This window comes from Pogona vitticeps, chromosome 7 (assembly GCF_051106095.1).
Source record: "Pogona vitticeps strain Pit_001003342236 chromosome 7, PviZW2.1, whole genome shotgun sequence".
NCBI lineage: Eukaryota > Metazoa > Chordata > Lepidosauria > Squamata > Agamidae > Pogona > Pogona vitticeps.
In genome coordinates, this window is record NC_135789.1 from 25,603,264 (window position 1) to 25,617,494 (window position 14,231).

The 14,231-nt window shown below is 53.2% G+C and overlaps 2 protein-coding genes across 2 annotated transcripts in view; one reads left to right on the plus strand and one right to left on the minus strand.

Annotated features, from left to right (window-relative positions):
- Positions 1-8,365, plus strand: part of PITPNM3 (PITPNM family member 3) — a 50,707-nt gene extending 42,342 nt beyond the window's left edge. The window contains exons 15-20 of the mRNA XM_072978406.2: positions 290-406; positions 853-1,001; positions 1,902-2,051; positions 2,408-2,591; positions 3,211-3,339; positions 4,434-8,365. Coding sequence (XP_072834507.2) covers positions 290-406; positions 853-1,001; positions 1,902-2,051; positions 2,408-2,591; positions 3,211-3,339; positions 4,434-4,742 — 1,038 coding nt within the window. The 3' untranslated portion in view covers positions 4,743-8,365. The remainder of the gene's footprint in view (positions 1-289; positions 407-852; positions 1,002-1,901; positions 2,052-2,407; positions 2,592-3,210; positions 3,340-4,433) is intronic.
- A 93-nt stretch (positions 8,366-8,458) lies between these two features.
- LOC110083282 (C-C motif chemokine 3) lies at positions 8,459-10,838 on the minus strand. The gene is made up of 3 exons (XM_020801631.3): positions 10,478-10,838; positions 9,382-9,484; positions 8,459-9,243 (listed from the first exon to the last, which is right to left on the minus strand). The coding sequence occupies exons 1-3, from the start codon at positions 10,758-10,760 to the stop codon at positions 9,150-9,152; spliced, it is 480 nt and encodes a 159-aa protein (XP_020657290.3). The 5' UTR covers positions 10,761-10,838; the 3' UTR covers positions 8,459-9,149.
- Between the last annotated feature and the right edge of the window lie 3,393 nt (positions 10,839-14,231).

Sequence of the window (14,231 nt, forward strand, 5' to 3'; positions counted from 1 at the left end):
GCAGTATACAAACACCTTGAGAAAAATAATAAAATCCTACAGGAAAAAAAAATGGAGTGCTCCCCTCCCCCATGGAACACCCACCCACACACACACACACACACACACACATTTCCCTGGTGTGGGGGGTGCCCGGGCCCCTCCTGCTTGGCCTGGAGCGGAAAGAAGGAGGGCAGCTCAGGAGGCTTTGCCTCCGCAAAGCAGGAGGTTGGCTTTCATAACTCCACTTGTTCAGAAGTCGATCCTGCGTCACATGGAAAGCAATGCTCTCTGTCCGCTCCCCTTCCAGAATGTCACTTCGAACCACCGGTCGAACGACGTCATTGCGGCCGAAGGTGGGCCCCAGGTCCTGGTTGGCCGCTTCATGTACGGCCCGCTGGACATGGTGGCCTTAACAGGGGAGAAGGTAAGATGCTACTGGCTCCGGGAACTCCCTTCCAAGGTCTGATCTTGGCACATTTTTTTGCCCTCGAAGCCTGGCATGAGATGCAGGCCCCTTGGTACCTATCGGAGCTGCCCGGCTCTTCGCCCTCGGCAGGGGCTGTCCCTCCCCCTCATCTTTCCGCCGTTGGACCAGATATCTTCTTTCCTGCCCTTGTGTGGCTCTCAGCGCAGCTTATGAGCCCCGGATGCTTCTGCCATCCTTAACGTCTTCTGCCTCCAGGCCCTGGTGGTCGGCAGCCTTTCTGTCCCTGCGATGGTCCGGGATGGCGGAGAGTCGGCAAAGGGAGGCCCTCCTTGGCGGATCGCAGGGGCTTTGGGCACCAGCGACGGTGGCTCTTTTCAGCTTCCGAACTCAGCCAGGGAGAGAAGGCTAGGAGACATTTGCTTCCAACATGGTCCCTCTTCCAGGTCGACATCTTTGTCTTGACGGAGCCTTCCTCGGGGCGGTGGGTCTACTTTGACACGGAAATCACCAACAGTAGTGGCAGGATCTCCTACAACATCCCTAAGGAGAAGAGGCTGCTGGTCGGCGTCTACCCTATTAAGATGGTGGTCAGGTAAGGCTGGGTGCCCGGGGTGTCGGGGAGAAAGCCCCTGGAAGGGCTGAGAGGATTCGGGGGGGGGGAGATTGGGATGGAGACCCACCTTTGAAAGAGTGTCATTTGGGGAACGACGGACACCGAGTCCCTTCCAGAAAGAAATGTTGTTGTTCGTTTATTCATTTTTAAAAAATTTGTTTATTCATTCGTTTATTCATTCGTTCATTCATTTTTAAAATATTTATTTATTTGAGTGCTAAAGCACTATTCTGGGTGATTTAACAGCGGGTTAAAACCAGTTGGGACATGGTGGGGTATCCCCTTCTTCTGCCGTTTCTCTTAGAGGTAGAGCATAAGCTCAAAAGGTTATTTTAGCCCATCCTAGTGAATGATTTGGTAACCACTATCCTATCTGTTTCGTTCGTAATATACTGTGTAGTCATGCTAAGTCAATAAAATGAGCCCTCAGGGCGTTGCCAGTAGGCTCCACTGGCTCAGACAACGGCTTTCAACTCCTTTGCTCTCTCTGTGTGTTCTGTGATCACCCACACCTCTAGCGGAAGACTTTCGGTCCTCCCAGAGGAGCTTGGTCTGGGAGGATCTGGTGGGTCGGGCGGACGACCTCGGGATCAGACGTAAATACAGAGTAAAAGGGGGTTAATTAAAATACCACGAAATATTTGAACCAGGAACAATCCCTGCGTCATCAAGTTGGATCTGCTTGCCATTAAAAGCTGCCTGGAACAACCTGGTTCTCTTCAGGCCTATTTAGAAGCCATCTTTGGGGGGCGGGGGGCTGGAAGGGAACGTTGGTGAATGACATGGGGGGGAGGGCGAGTCTGATGTCCCATCAGCCCCTGGGGCTTTGCAGTGGGGCCAGGCTTCTACCCTGACCCCAAGCTCCTTCTCGGCCCCCAGGGGAGACCAGAGCAGTGCCGTCAGCTACCTGACCGTCCTCCCCCGCGGGATGGAGTGTGTGGTCTTCAGCATCGACGGCTCCTTTGCGGCGAGCGTCTCCATTATGGGCAGCGACCCCAAAGTCCGAGCGGGAGCGGTGGACGTGGTCAGGTCAGAGGGGCTTCTTCCTCCTTCCTCACGAAGCGAAGGGGCCGGTGGGCAGGGAAGTAGGAGGCTCGCCTCTTAGCCTTCAAAGCAGGGTTGGGGGGGCTCATTCTTCACTTGCCCTGGGATATAGACCCTGTGCCACCTTTCGGCGAATGGGCACGACCTAATGGGAGTTTTTGCAAAGGCTTTGCTGATGTCATGAAGGGAGGAGAACATCTATAGCCCAACCCTAAGCCTTCTGCTTCTACTGCCCCAATATTTATTTTTTTGGGGGGCTCTTTTATAGCCCCTGTATCACTCTAAGCCCCCCACACCTTCTTCTCTCTCATTCTCTCTCTCTATCCCTCCCGCCTGTGCAGGCACTGGCAGGATCTGGGGTACCTCATCCTCTACATCACGGGGCGCCCCGATATGCAGAAGCAGCGGGTGGTCTCCTGGCTCTCCCAGCACAACTTCCCTCAAGGGATGATCTTCTTCTCCGACGGGCTGGTCCACGACCCCCTCCGGCAGAAAACCATTTTCCTCCGAAATCTCGTGCAAGAGGTAGGGCGGAGGTCAGGCGGTGGCGGTGGCAGTGGTGGCTGCTCCTGCCCCCTTGGCTCCCTTGTCCAGGCATTGGACAAATATTTTGTGGATGGGTGGATGGATGGCTCACTTTGCCCAAAGGAGCCTCGTGGCACAGGGGCTAAACTGCAGTCCTGCAGCCAAAACTCTGCTCAGGACCCAGGGTTAGGGTTCAATCCCAGGTAGCCAGCTCCAGGCTCACTCAGCCTTCCATCCTTCCAAGGTTGGTAAATTAAGAACCCAGCTCGCTGGGGGGGGGGCATAATGTGTAGCCTGCATAATTCACTTGTAAGCCATCCAGAGAGTGCTTTAAGCACTGTGGGGTGGGATATAAGCAACAACACACTTTGCTTTGATTTGGAGAGCTGTATCCCCACTTGAGGGCAGAGCTTTGTGTAGGGGGCCAATCTGGTCTGGTCCTCTTCTTTTGACACTGGCCTTGCCTCCTCTCCCTAGAGGAGGCCCCAGGAGCCCCCCCTCCTCCACAAGGCTTAGGCTCAAGCCCTGGAGGACCCAGGAGAAGGGCAAGGGGGCAATAGGTCCCTTCCGCCGACTTGATGTTGTGGGATCACCTTCTTCCTTTCTTCCCCCTCCTAAGAGCCACATCAAGATCTGCGCCGCCTATGGCTCCATGAAGGACATCTCCGTCTACAACGTCCTGGGCCTCACGCCCTCCCAGATCTACATCGTGGGCCGGCCGACTAAGAAGTACCAGGGCCAGTGCCAGGTAAGAGCCTTCTCTCTGATGGGCTGAAGGGGACCAGGGAGGCAAGGGCGGGAGGGAGCAGACTGCCTGCCTAGGGAGGGAGGGAGGGAGGGAGGGAGGGAGGGAGGGAGGAAGGAAGGAAGGAAGGAAGGAAGGAAGGAAGGAAGGAAGGAAGGAAGGAAGGAAGGAAGGAAGGAAGGAAGGAAGGAAGGAAGGAAGGAAGGAAGGAAGGAAGGAAGGGCAGGTAACTCTGGGTCAGATGAACTCTGAAGCTCTGGTCAGGCTAGGCTCTCTCTGTCTACCTTTAGCTGGCTTGTTTACAAAATCTGTACCTGATCATACTGTACAGTTCCTGGGATCCTTTGGGCATTCCCAAGAACCATAGAGAAGAGCAGTGCACTCCTTAACGTGGAAATGTAAAGGCAAAATGTTGAGTCGCATTTAAAGAAAGAGCAAAAGGAGAAGAGTTTGCAGCTGAAGCCGGTTAAACCAACAAGACCCAACTTTAGTCCTCATCTTATTCTTTCCTCTCGTTGTCTTGCCCTGGACAGCTGAGACTCTAGAGAAGTAGAAATAGAAATAATCAGTTGGCTTGAAAGTTAGCAATGTGGAATCAGTTAATCTTTTGAGTTTGATAGATAAAGCTTTCTTTCGAATCGAGTTGTGTCTGCCTGCTAGCTTCGGGATATGTGGAAAGTGGGCTGACTTGAATTAATATAAAAACTGAATGACAGTGGGACCAGTATGCAACTTGGTTTAACTCCATTCTATGTAGGGGCTTTTATCAGACAGATGACCTTCCAGATTGCACCTCATTTTCACGGAGGTGTTTTCGCGCAGCTTGTAAATAAGCAATAGTAAGCATCAATCTGCTGTGGAGAACTCTAGTTTATGCCATCCTTTGTCCCTCAAAATGGAGTCAAAGGCAGATTTAAGATCTATAAATGCCCCAAATAAAGATATGCTTTAGATATGCTAGAATAGTTTTCCACCAAATGTTGCAGGATCAGGACCTGATCTAAGGTAGATTGTCCTGATCTGAAGCCCTCTTTTCCCTGTGTTTCTTTTTCTAACTTCCTTCCCTCCCTCCTTCCACCCTTCCTTCCTTCGGACAGTTCCTCAGCGAAGGCTACGCTGCCCACCTGGCCTCCTTGCAGTCCAGCCTTCACTCCCGACCCAAGAAGAACAATTCGCGCATGATCCTGCGGAAGGGCAGCTTCGGCCTCCACTCCCAGCCGGATTTCCTGCGCAAGCGGAACCATCTCCGGAGGACGATGTCCGTCCAGCAGCCGGACCCGCCCTCTTTGACCCCCAAGCCGGAGCGTGCCCAGAGTCAGCCTGAGCCGGAGAGGGACCATGACCGGCACCCGCCTCCGCTGGCGTGGGTCCGAGGGGGCATCCCTAAGTTTGAACCTGTCCCATAACGAGTGTGAGGATGGCGGGGCTGCGGAGGCGGCTGTGTGGTGGCTCTCACGCTTTGCCGTGTGGGGCCATCTACCCATTGAGATGCTCTTGGGCAGCTTCTGGGCCCGTCCGAGTGGACAGGACGGGCCTGGGCTCTGGTGGCGTCTGTCCCAGGGGGGACACGCCTGCCGGTTCCTCTCGTTTGTAATCACTTCTGCGGCTCCGCGAGCCGAGTGAGTCGTTTGCACCCACCACGGTCGTGACGCACGGGGCCGGCAAGCAAGCGAGCGAGCGAGCTTGTCTTTCAATGTTCACTTTGTTAGAAAATGTGCAAAAAGGGGGTGGGGAGCTCCTGACTCGTCCCACCGAAAGGGTGCCGCGCCAGCCACTCCCCGAGAAAAAAGGGCCGTGCTTTGGGGCAGCTGGGCCTTGGTCCCAAAGAGGGGGTGGGAGCGGGGGAGAGCCTGCTGGGAAGGAGGAGGTTTAAAGTGCAGAAGGGCCTCAGGTGGCCGTTTGCATCCTCCTCTGAGTAGGTCTCGGATTGGTACCAGACAGGGCAGGAGAGGCCAAAGAATGACGAGGGGAAGTTGGGGGAGAAAAAGGATGAGCTCTCTCTCTCTGTCTGTCTGTTTCTCTCTCTGTGTTTCCGAAAAGACAGCCCTGCTTCCTTCTGCTGCTGCACAGATGTGGTTTTTGCTCTTGTTTTGTGGAACGCAAGGCAGACCCACAGGCGGGGATCTGTTGGATAAAACCAAATATCACCAGAAATCCATGTGCACCTCTTTCCTGGCTACCCCCCCCCGGAGGTTTCTGTCCCTCTGCCGCTAAAGATTGTGTGTCGTACATGTCGAAGTCACCCCTTGCCTGGGTGCTTCCTGTGCTTGCCCCCCCCCCGTCTAGCCTTGAATCTGGGTTGTAAGTAGACAAGACGAGTCCATGAGTGTGTGTGTGTGTGTGCGTGCCCTGATTGTCTGCCTTCCACTCCCCATCCCTTAGGTACAGCTTTGCTTGAAAGCAGGCAGACCAGGGGACCCTCCTGGTCTCTCTCTCTCTCTCTCTTTGCCTGAGGAAGAAAGTGAGTGTCAAACTTGGGGGGAGGGGACCCCCTCAAAATCCCATTCAGAATTTTGCTGCAGTTGAACATCCCGTTTCTCCCCCCCTCCCCCCAGTTACACCCTCATCTCCAAGGAAAGCTCGTGGCTTACCAAAGGGGGAGGAGTGGTGTCTGTGCTTTGGAGGGTGGGAGAGCCATCTGGGAGGGAGGGGTTTGCTGATGACCGTCCTCAGCACCCCTCCGGGCGGCCTGCCGTGGCCTGTCCTGCTTTTTCATACCTTTCATGCTGCTTTTCCCATCTCTGCAGAACGAGAGTCTTAGGGAGGTTAGTCTCCATTCTGGCTGGGCAGGTGCTCAGCACCCCCCACCAGTGGCCCTTGTGACCCGGCGCTGTCCCCCACCCTGGCCTCCTGCCTGACATTCAGTCTCCCACCCCATAGCGGCAGTCCAGAAGAAGCAAAAACCCCTTGGCCATTAAGTGTCATGGGGGTGAGCCAGCCGTGGCCTTTTCCCAGGTGATTGGAGGAGCCAGATTAGTCCGCGCAGGCATGGCACAGCCCACACCGGGCTGTTTAGCTGCAGAGTCTCTGGCAAGCTTCAAGGAGAGGGGTGGGGGGAATACCTGCCTTCCAGGGTCACCTGCCCCTGGGGTGGTCACCGTGTCCCAGACCCACAAACTACCTGGGCTGTCTGTCCCCCCCTCCACCCCCTCCAGTCTGCTGTCCCTCGTGCTCTGCTAGTTACCCTTCCCCTCTAACAGAGTGGTTCAGTTCAGACAGCCCTTGCCGGGGAGTGCAAGCCAGACACTTTCCATGGGACTACTTAGATGCTTTGATTCAGGCATTATTTGCCCCCCCCCTCCATCCCTCTCCAGGCGGCCGTTTGCCTCCGGAAGCCGAGCCACAACCCACGCAGCTACGGAGTGGATTTCCCCTGCCGTGGGGGGAATGGGGTTCATTTGAACCCTGGTGCAACCTTGAGTATTTGTGGGGCCGCTTGGCCCCCAGCTCAGGGCCATTAGCCAGACAGGATCCTTGCACCCGGTGGAGGTGCCGGAAGTGGCTAGAACGGGTTTCTTGCTGTGGATTCAGGATTCCCCCCATGGGCCATGGCTTTTGAGTACGCTTTGGATGCGTGCGGGGCTTTGAACCTTGACCCCTGCACCTCTGGCCGTGGGTTTAGCAAGAAAGCAACAGAAGATCCAGGTTAGACTTGGGAGAAACTTTCGAAGCCATGATGTTTGTGTGTGTGATAGGAACTGGAGGTGTTTGGAGGTGGGTGAGTTTGGTGATTCCTCAGCAAAGCAGGAACCTCGAAAGGGGAACCGCAGAGGCCCATAGCAGCTGGAGAGGGCGTGAAGAGGGACGTTCAGCCTGAGATCTTCTGCTTTCAAGAGGCGGCTTTCCAGGTCAGAATCTTTCAAGGAGCTGTGATGTACCTCCACAACGACGAGCCTTCCTTCCTTCGTTCCAAGAGGTTCTGGGGCATGTGTGGAGTGCATCTACCTCCACATGAGGCAGCTCCGGAGCCGAAGATCACCGCATATCCATTGGGTGAGTTTCCTGGCAGGCAACTCCCCTTCCCATGTGGCTGAGTCTTCCCGGGATGGGAGGCTCTTCTCCGGTTGGCAAAAGGAGCTGCCATTACTGACGGCCAGACCTTAATCATCACAAGGAAGCTTCAACTTCAAAGCACCTGTGACTGTCAAAAGCTGGCTTTTGTTTTAACCTACTTTTTTTTTTTAAGCATAAATTCATGTCTCGGTTGGAAATTCTCATACAAGGACCCGATGGGTACAGATGTAAGGTTAGGGCGGTGTGTGTGTGTTATTCCCTTGTGATCAGCAGTCACTGGGGGCAGAAGGCGGGGGGTGTTTCCTCCATCTCTACCATTTGCCCTGGTTGGGGTCTGATTTTTGGCCCCCCCCCATCAGAGAGAAAGCTGAAGCAGGCGGGCAGTTGTGTGTCGGCTTGTCTTTGGGGGTTTGATAAGGCAGGATCCCAACCCTGGAAAGAGGGGGCCGTGGGACGTTCTCGTATAAAGACCTCGTTCTCCCCCTAGCGTGGAAGGGAAGGGATGCCTCTCCTGAATTTCCACGTGCTGGCTGGGCAAAAGCAAAAAAATAATTTTAAAAAAATCAGGCAGTCAAGAAAGCAAAGACAGCAGCTTGCAATTTCTTTCCTGCTGCAGCTGGGTTTCCTAAGACCCAACCTACACAAGGCTCAGGAAATTATCCCTTCCCGAGAGCCGGAAAGCCAAGCCGCTGGTCCCGTGAGGTTTGAGCCGTCCTGCTTTCTCCTGAGTTGTTGATCGTGTGTGTGTGTTTGTGTGTGTGCGTGTATGTATGTGGTCTCTTGAGTCTTGGGGTCCTCCTCCGAGCGCTGGGAGGAGGAGGTGGGTGTCGTGTTGTGGTCACCAGTTTAAGTTGGTGTACAGCTATGACAGATGTTTACGGTGGGGGGAGGAGGGAGGGGGAGTTGAACCAGACCTTTTTGGAATGGTAAACATTTTATCTTATATTGAGCTGTTTAAAGAAAAAAAATCTAACCAATGTGGTCCTATTAAATAAACACCTTCCTTGCCTTTCGATATTGTATACCTTGATGTTTCTTTCTTACTGGGGGGGGGTCTCCCCCTTTCCTCCACCCAGCTGTCTCCCAAAAGTGCAGAGAGACACAGATATTTATTGATTTATTCATTTATTTCAGATACTTGCATACTTAGTGACAAACACTCCTCAAGGAGGCGGCTGGCAATAAACATCACGGTACCACAAATAATGTTAAGCAGTGCAAATTTAAAAATCGTCCCTAAAACAAGATACACAGTGGTGCCTCGCTAGACAGTTACCCCGCATGACAATTTTTTCGCTAGACATTGACTTTTTGCAATCGCTATAGCAATTCGCAAAACAGTGATTCCTATGGGGGAATTTCGCTGGACAATGTTTGGTCCCTGCTTCGCAAACTGATTTTTGCTAGATGATGATTTGCTTTTCACTAGACAATGATTTCGCTAAAGAGCAATTTCAGTGGAACGGATTATCATCGTCTAGCGAGGCACCACTGTACACGAGTCCTTTGGCCCTGAGCTTTATTCGCACGGCGAGTCCTCTTGGCAACACAGTCAACAGCCAGCCGCCTTTTCAAAGAGGAAAATAATAAAAGTTTATAAAATAAACATAACAAACATAAATAAGGTGCATTCTTTCAAACAAAACACACTTGAAATAAACATTTTAAGTTATTACTGTGCAACTGTTACAAGAGGGGTCAAGTATTAGCGTCCTCGCCAGACCCCCCCCATCCGAAGGGTGGATGGCCTTTCTATGGCTTCTGGGGGGGGGGAAGGGGGGGAGGTAGAGCCGAGGCTGTCAGTTTCTTTTATTCTGGAGAAATTCGATGTAGCTCTTGGCCCAGTCTGCCTGGGGATCGGCGCAGATCCGCCTGTTTTCTTTTGTAATAAATCTGCAGAAAAGACAAGGGATTTTTTTAGTGGGGGGAATTAGTCAGGAGTGCCTCTTCTTTGCTTCCAGGGGGTGTAACAAAGGAAGGAGAGGCGTGACCCTGTGAAGGGCTCCCTCAAACTCATGGCTGAATACTTACATGATAGCCGGCTTTGGGCACATGGAGTTTGCATATTCGAAGGAGACCAGGAGTTTCCGAGGAACTTGTCTCTTTGCGTACGTGAAGCAGCAGAGGCTGGGGTCTGCGAAGGAGGCAGCAAAAAGGAGCGGATGTGAGCGGATCGTGGCCCTGGAAGTCCCAGACGGAGAGACTCGGGTCAGGGCAAGGAAGGAGAGCTGTGGGGTGCCGTAGATCTCAGACTCCCAGACAGAAGGGGCAGCTGGCTTTGGGAATTCTGGGAGTTAGGGTCTTAAAAGGTAACTTTTCCTGAGCTCAGATCAGAATATAAGCAATCCTACCGGGATGTAACTGGATGGGTACCATGGGGGATAGAGACAAGCTTTCTTCATCCCCTGCCACAGACACACAGATTTGTGTCTTTCTACACCCCTTCCTCTAAGTGGTCCCTCAAAAAAATTAATTCCAGAGCTCTCTACGTGTGTACAGTTTTATATTTCACTTTTGGAGTGAAAATATCGGAGGCAGACCAGCTCTGGGGGTTCCTGAACAATATGATCTGGGTCAGACTGGTCATTCAGGAGAATGAGCCTTCTTACGGGGTAACCTTTCTGCCCCGACCCATCTCCCCATCAGTAGGATTGCTTCGGGAGTCAGCCTGGCAGATGAAGCCTGCATCTACCTTCCAGTGACCACCTGGAAAACAACGCTCGTAGGAATGCAAGGTACAGAGGTGAGGAAAATCTTGTGATAAAACGACGCCTTTCCTCATTTGGAGGAGCACCTCGTCTAAACACAAGCTAAGGGTAATCTCTATTTTGAATCCAGATAGTGGCTTGCTTTCTCGTCTCCCAGTTCAGTAGAGGCAGCTGGAGATCAGCAAGTGCAGCCACACTGGCTACGTGGTCCCCTGGTAAGGCAAAGCCCCCACCCCAGCTATTGATGGCCCCCCCTGAAAACAGTCCTACGTGTTCAGGTGGTGAAAAGCATGCCTGGAGGAGGTGCCATCTAGAGTAGAAGGAAGGGCTTCTGGTCTTTGTAAGACGGAAGCCACCGGCTGGAGGAGCAGGGCCCGGCTTTGCCGTGGAGGTCTGAGGAGGACGCGAAAGTGGCTTACCAGCATGGGCTTCAGCCTGGAAGTGGATGAAAGGAGAGGTGATCAGCAGGACGGCCACGACAGCCACGGAGGAATGCATGGTGGCTCTTGAAGGTGAGAAGGCGGTGGCAGCGGTGGGGATCTCTGGCGAGGTAGCAGAAGCAAGCCGGGGGTGATCTTTCAGAAGCTCTCCTTTGCTCCACACTGAGCATCGGCCCATCGCTCCCTCTTTATATCGGAGGGCGCCTTGATCAAGAAGGGCGGGGATTTCTTGGAAGTGACCCGGATGCCTGCTCAGTGACATCACAGCCCAATTTCTGCTAAGTCTAGAAAACTGTGAATGGAAAGGGCCTCCAGAGAGGAAGTGATTTCTGCAACCTCTCCTGATCCACCGAGAGCTGTAGCAATTTTAAAGCCAAGAGAGAGAGAGAGAGAGAAGAGGAGGAGGAGGAGGAGAAAGAGGAGGAGGAGATGATGGTCTCCAGCCAGAACCTTGGGGCCGAGGGCAATGAGTCTGTTCTGGCAGGAAAAGGTTCTTGGCACCAGGCTCTGGAAGGGGAGCCCATCTCACTTGTTCCAGATGCATGTACGGGATCTGGCTTGCCTTCGCTTTCAAGAAGCCCCGGGTTGAGGCTGCAGGAAAGTCTTCTGGGAAGGATCCCACCTGGTGCCTTGTTGCTGCCTGTGAGCAGATGGATTGGGTCCATCTTTTCTGAGGAGGAAAGGGGTGGGAGACCCACAGGAAGGCAGCCAGGCCAGAAGGCGCTGCAGGCAGGGTCTCCTTGGTGGCCGAAGGCAGAGTCTGACTGGGGAACTGGGGTGTGGGGGCTCCCAGGCAGGGGGTCCAGTGAAAGGCTTCCTGGCTGGTTTACCTGAGACGGGCATCTCTGCCGAAAACTGGGCAGAACTTGGGGGAAAGGCCCCCCAGGACCAGCAACGAGACGCTACGGATTGTTGTCCGAAGGAGATTTGGAGGCAGGGAGAAGAGGTGTTACCAAACACTGAAACAGGTGGGCCATGTGGGGCCATCCAAACGTAGTGGGGGCTGCAGGTCCCCCCCAGCCCTTGTCAGCTGCACCAGTGGCGCAGAATGCTGGGGTTTGTAGTCCAGAGGCAACTAGAGAGCTTTTCATCCATCCATAGTGGAGAAGGTCCTTAGAAGGCCAGAAGGTGAGAAATGACTCCGAGTGCTCTCCTCTGTCTCTCCGCCGAGAACATGCCCTGCAGCGGCTAAAGCAAGGGCCTCACTCTGTCTACAGCCCTCCCAACCAACTGAGGAGGATGTCTTCCCAGGAATGCCATGGCCTGATCCTCGTCCTTTCACAATTTCTTCTGAACCACAGGAGACACAGAGAAAAGGCTGAGTCACAGAAGTTGCCTGCCTGGGACCTACGTCGGTTTGCACTGGGCTGGCAGTCTGCCGTGGCCCCCCTCTGGCTCCCAAATTCTCCAGAATGTCAAGTTCAGCACGTTCGAGAGATGTTCAGTTTTCTGAGGAACAAGCTGGAGGGTGGAGGGATGCCAGGAAACCCTATTTGTGGGTATAAGGTTTTGTGGGATTTTGACGTTGAAAGACAGCTTTAACCGCAGAGGAAGGAAAGCCTTAAAACCATACTTTCAACCCGACAAAAGAGGGGATGGGTGATAACATCTCCGCAAACCGATGCTATCAGAAGCAAATTCTTGGAGAATTTGGTTCTTCCTTCTGATTGTGTGATAGAAACAAGCAAATAAACAGGAAGAAGGTGGGGGCATGCCTCAAATACCTTCAGAACATCTCTACCAGTCACGTTTGTGGCAAAGGACGACAAGCACGCTGAGCTATAAATCCCCCTCCTGCTGATAATAACCAGTGTTAGTGCATGCGAGATTGCTATTATCCCAACACCCTTTTCTCAAGCTCGTATGCAAGAACTCTCAAGTCCCGTCTTGCTTAGCAGGTTCTCCAAGCAATCTCTTGGAGGAGGCTGTCTCAGAACATCGGCTGCCTTCTCTGTAATGGGACAGTAGAGCGTCCGGATTGTCCCTTTTGGAGCCAGGTCATGCACCCAACGGTACCTCAGGCCCGCGAGTTCGGTTCGTGCATTGATCTCGTTGTTCTGTGACGGCCTAAGGCAACTTCTGGTTGTCTTCCATCATCCGGATCGGCATCTCGTCCTCCGTTCCAAAGTCTTTTAGTAGCTTCTCCAGCCGTAGCCTTTCTCTGTGTGACTCTGCAGTGCCAAGGAATTAACCCACTGCGGGACTTGCAGCCTAGGCTCTCTGTTGCCCCGTCTGCAGCCCTACAAGCTTAGGGTTCTGCTGGTTGTCTGTCTAGCTTAAAGGCCATCGCTCCTTTCAAGAATCTCGCTGCTCTCGTGACTGCTGCACGGCCATCCTGTGTTGGTGAACTAACTTGTCTGCTCAGGATCCCTTCAGCAGCTGCTATGCCTGCAATTTTTCACTAGTAGAGAAAAATCAGGATGTCTCTGAAACAGGTCCTCTGCAATCTCTCCCAATCGAGACACAGCCTTGTCATCTCGCTGCTTGGCCTGAGGCCGCCACGCTCAAGAGTCTCCTTAGAATCCTACAAGAATGAAATCGGAAGGGGCCTCTAAGGCCATCCAGTCCAACCCCTTGCTCTGCGCAGGGAACCAAATCGAAGCAGATCTTACGGTGCTGCGCCGGACGATAGAAGCAAAACCCTCAAAGTCTCCTCTGTACTTCTGCAAGAACCCGTTGGCTGCCTGTCTTGTCTTGTGGCTCCCCACTTCTCCCTCTGCGCCCTGCTTCCCTTTGAAGACCCGCTTCCACCCGACGGCTTCCTTGCCTGGCGGTAGTTTAGTCAGAGGCCACCTCTCATCCTTGTGCAGTGCTTTGAGCCGGTTTTAATAAAAAAGAAAGAGAGGAGGGTTCTGCGTTTTAAAAGGAAAACAAAGTGAAAAGCTCATTTTCAGAAAAGGGGATCATTAAGTTGGCCTTTCCGAGATGTGCAGATTTTTTTTTTAAACTTCATTACTGCTGGGTGGAGTGCCCAAGCCACAGGCATGCTGCTGGAGAAACCACCCCAGGCGCATCTGCGTGTCACGCTTGTCAACAGTGAGTTGAATCAGGACAGTAGAAGGATTTTTGGCTTGATCCGCTTGGATCCGTTTCAAGCCTAGGGATCTAGTGTGAGTCCAAAGTCTGTGGAGGAAAAACGGAAAAGGGAAAGCGTCTCTGCTTCTTTCAACGCATGAGTGGTGGAAGAAGCTTCCACCTGACAGGGAGTGCCATGCAGGCTGGCTTTTCCTCTGGGTGAACAAAGCCCTAGAACTGTAGAGGTGGACGGAACCCCTGGGGGTCATCTAGTCTAACCCCCGGGGAAGTGCAGGAAATCCATAACCGGGTAGGACAGCAGCCTCGGAAACCTCACCTCACTTTGTCTAAGGGCAGGGTGAAGAACGCCACCTCTTCCTTCTGCTCAGGAAAACCTGAGATTGGACATCGGAAGTGTAGATCGGAAAGGGTGGAAGGGTTGTCCTATGTGGTCAGATGGCCTCTGACCTCTGGCCACCCTGTGATTTCGTAACCTCCACGAGGTCCGATGGTTAACCGTCTTGCTCAGCTCCTGCAGAATCAAGGCTGTGGCTTCCTTCATTGAGTCAATCCCTCTCATGTCTACTCTTCCCCCCTTTTTCCCCTTCCTTTTCCAGTGTGTCTTGTCCTCTCGTGATGTGTCTGAAGCCTGATAGTCCTCAGGTTAGTCATGCTTTGCCTCTAGGGAAAGTTCAGCCTTGCTTTGATCAAAACCTCA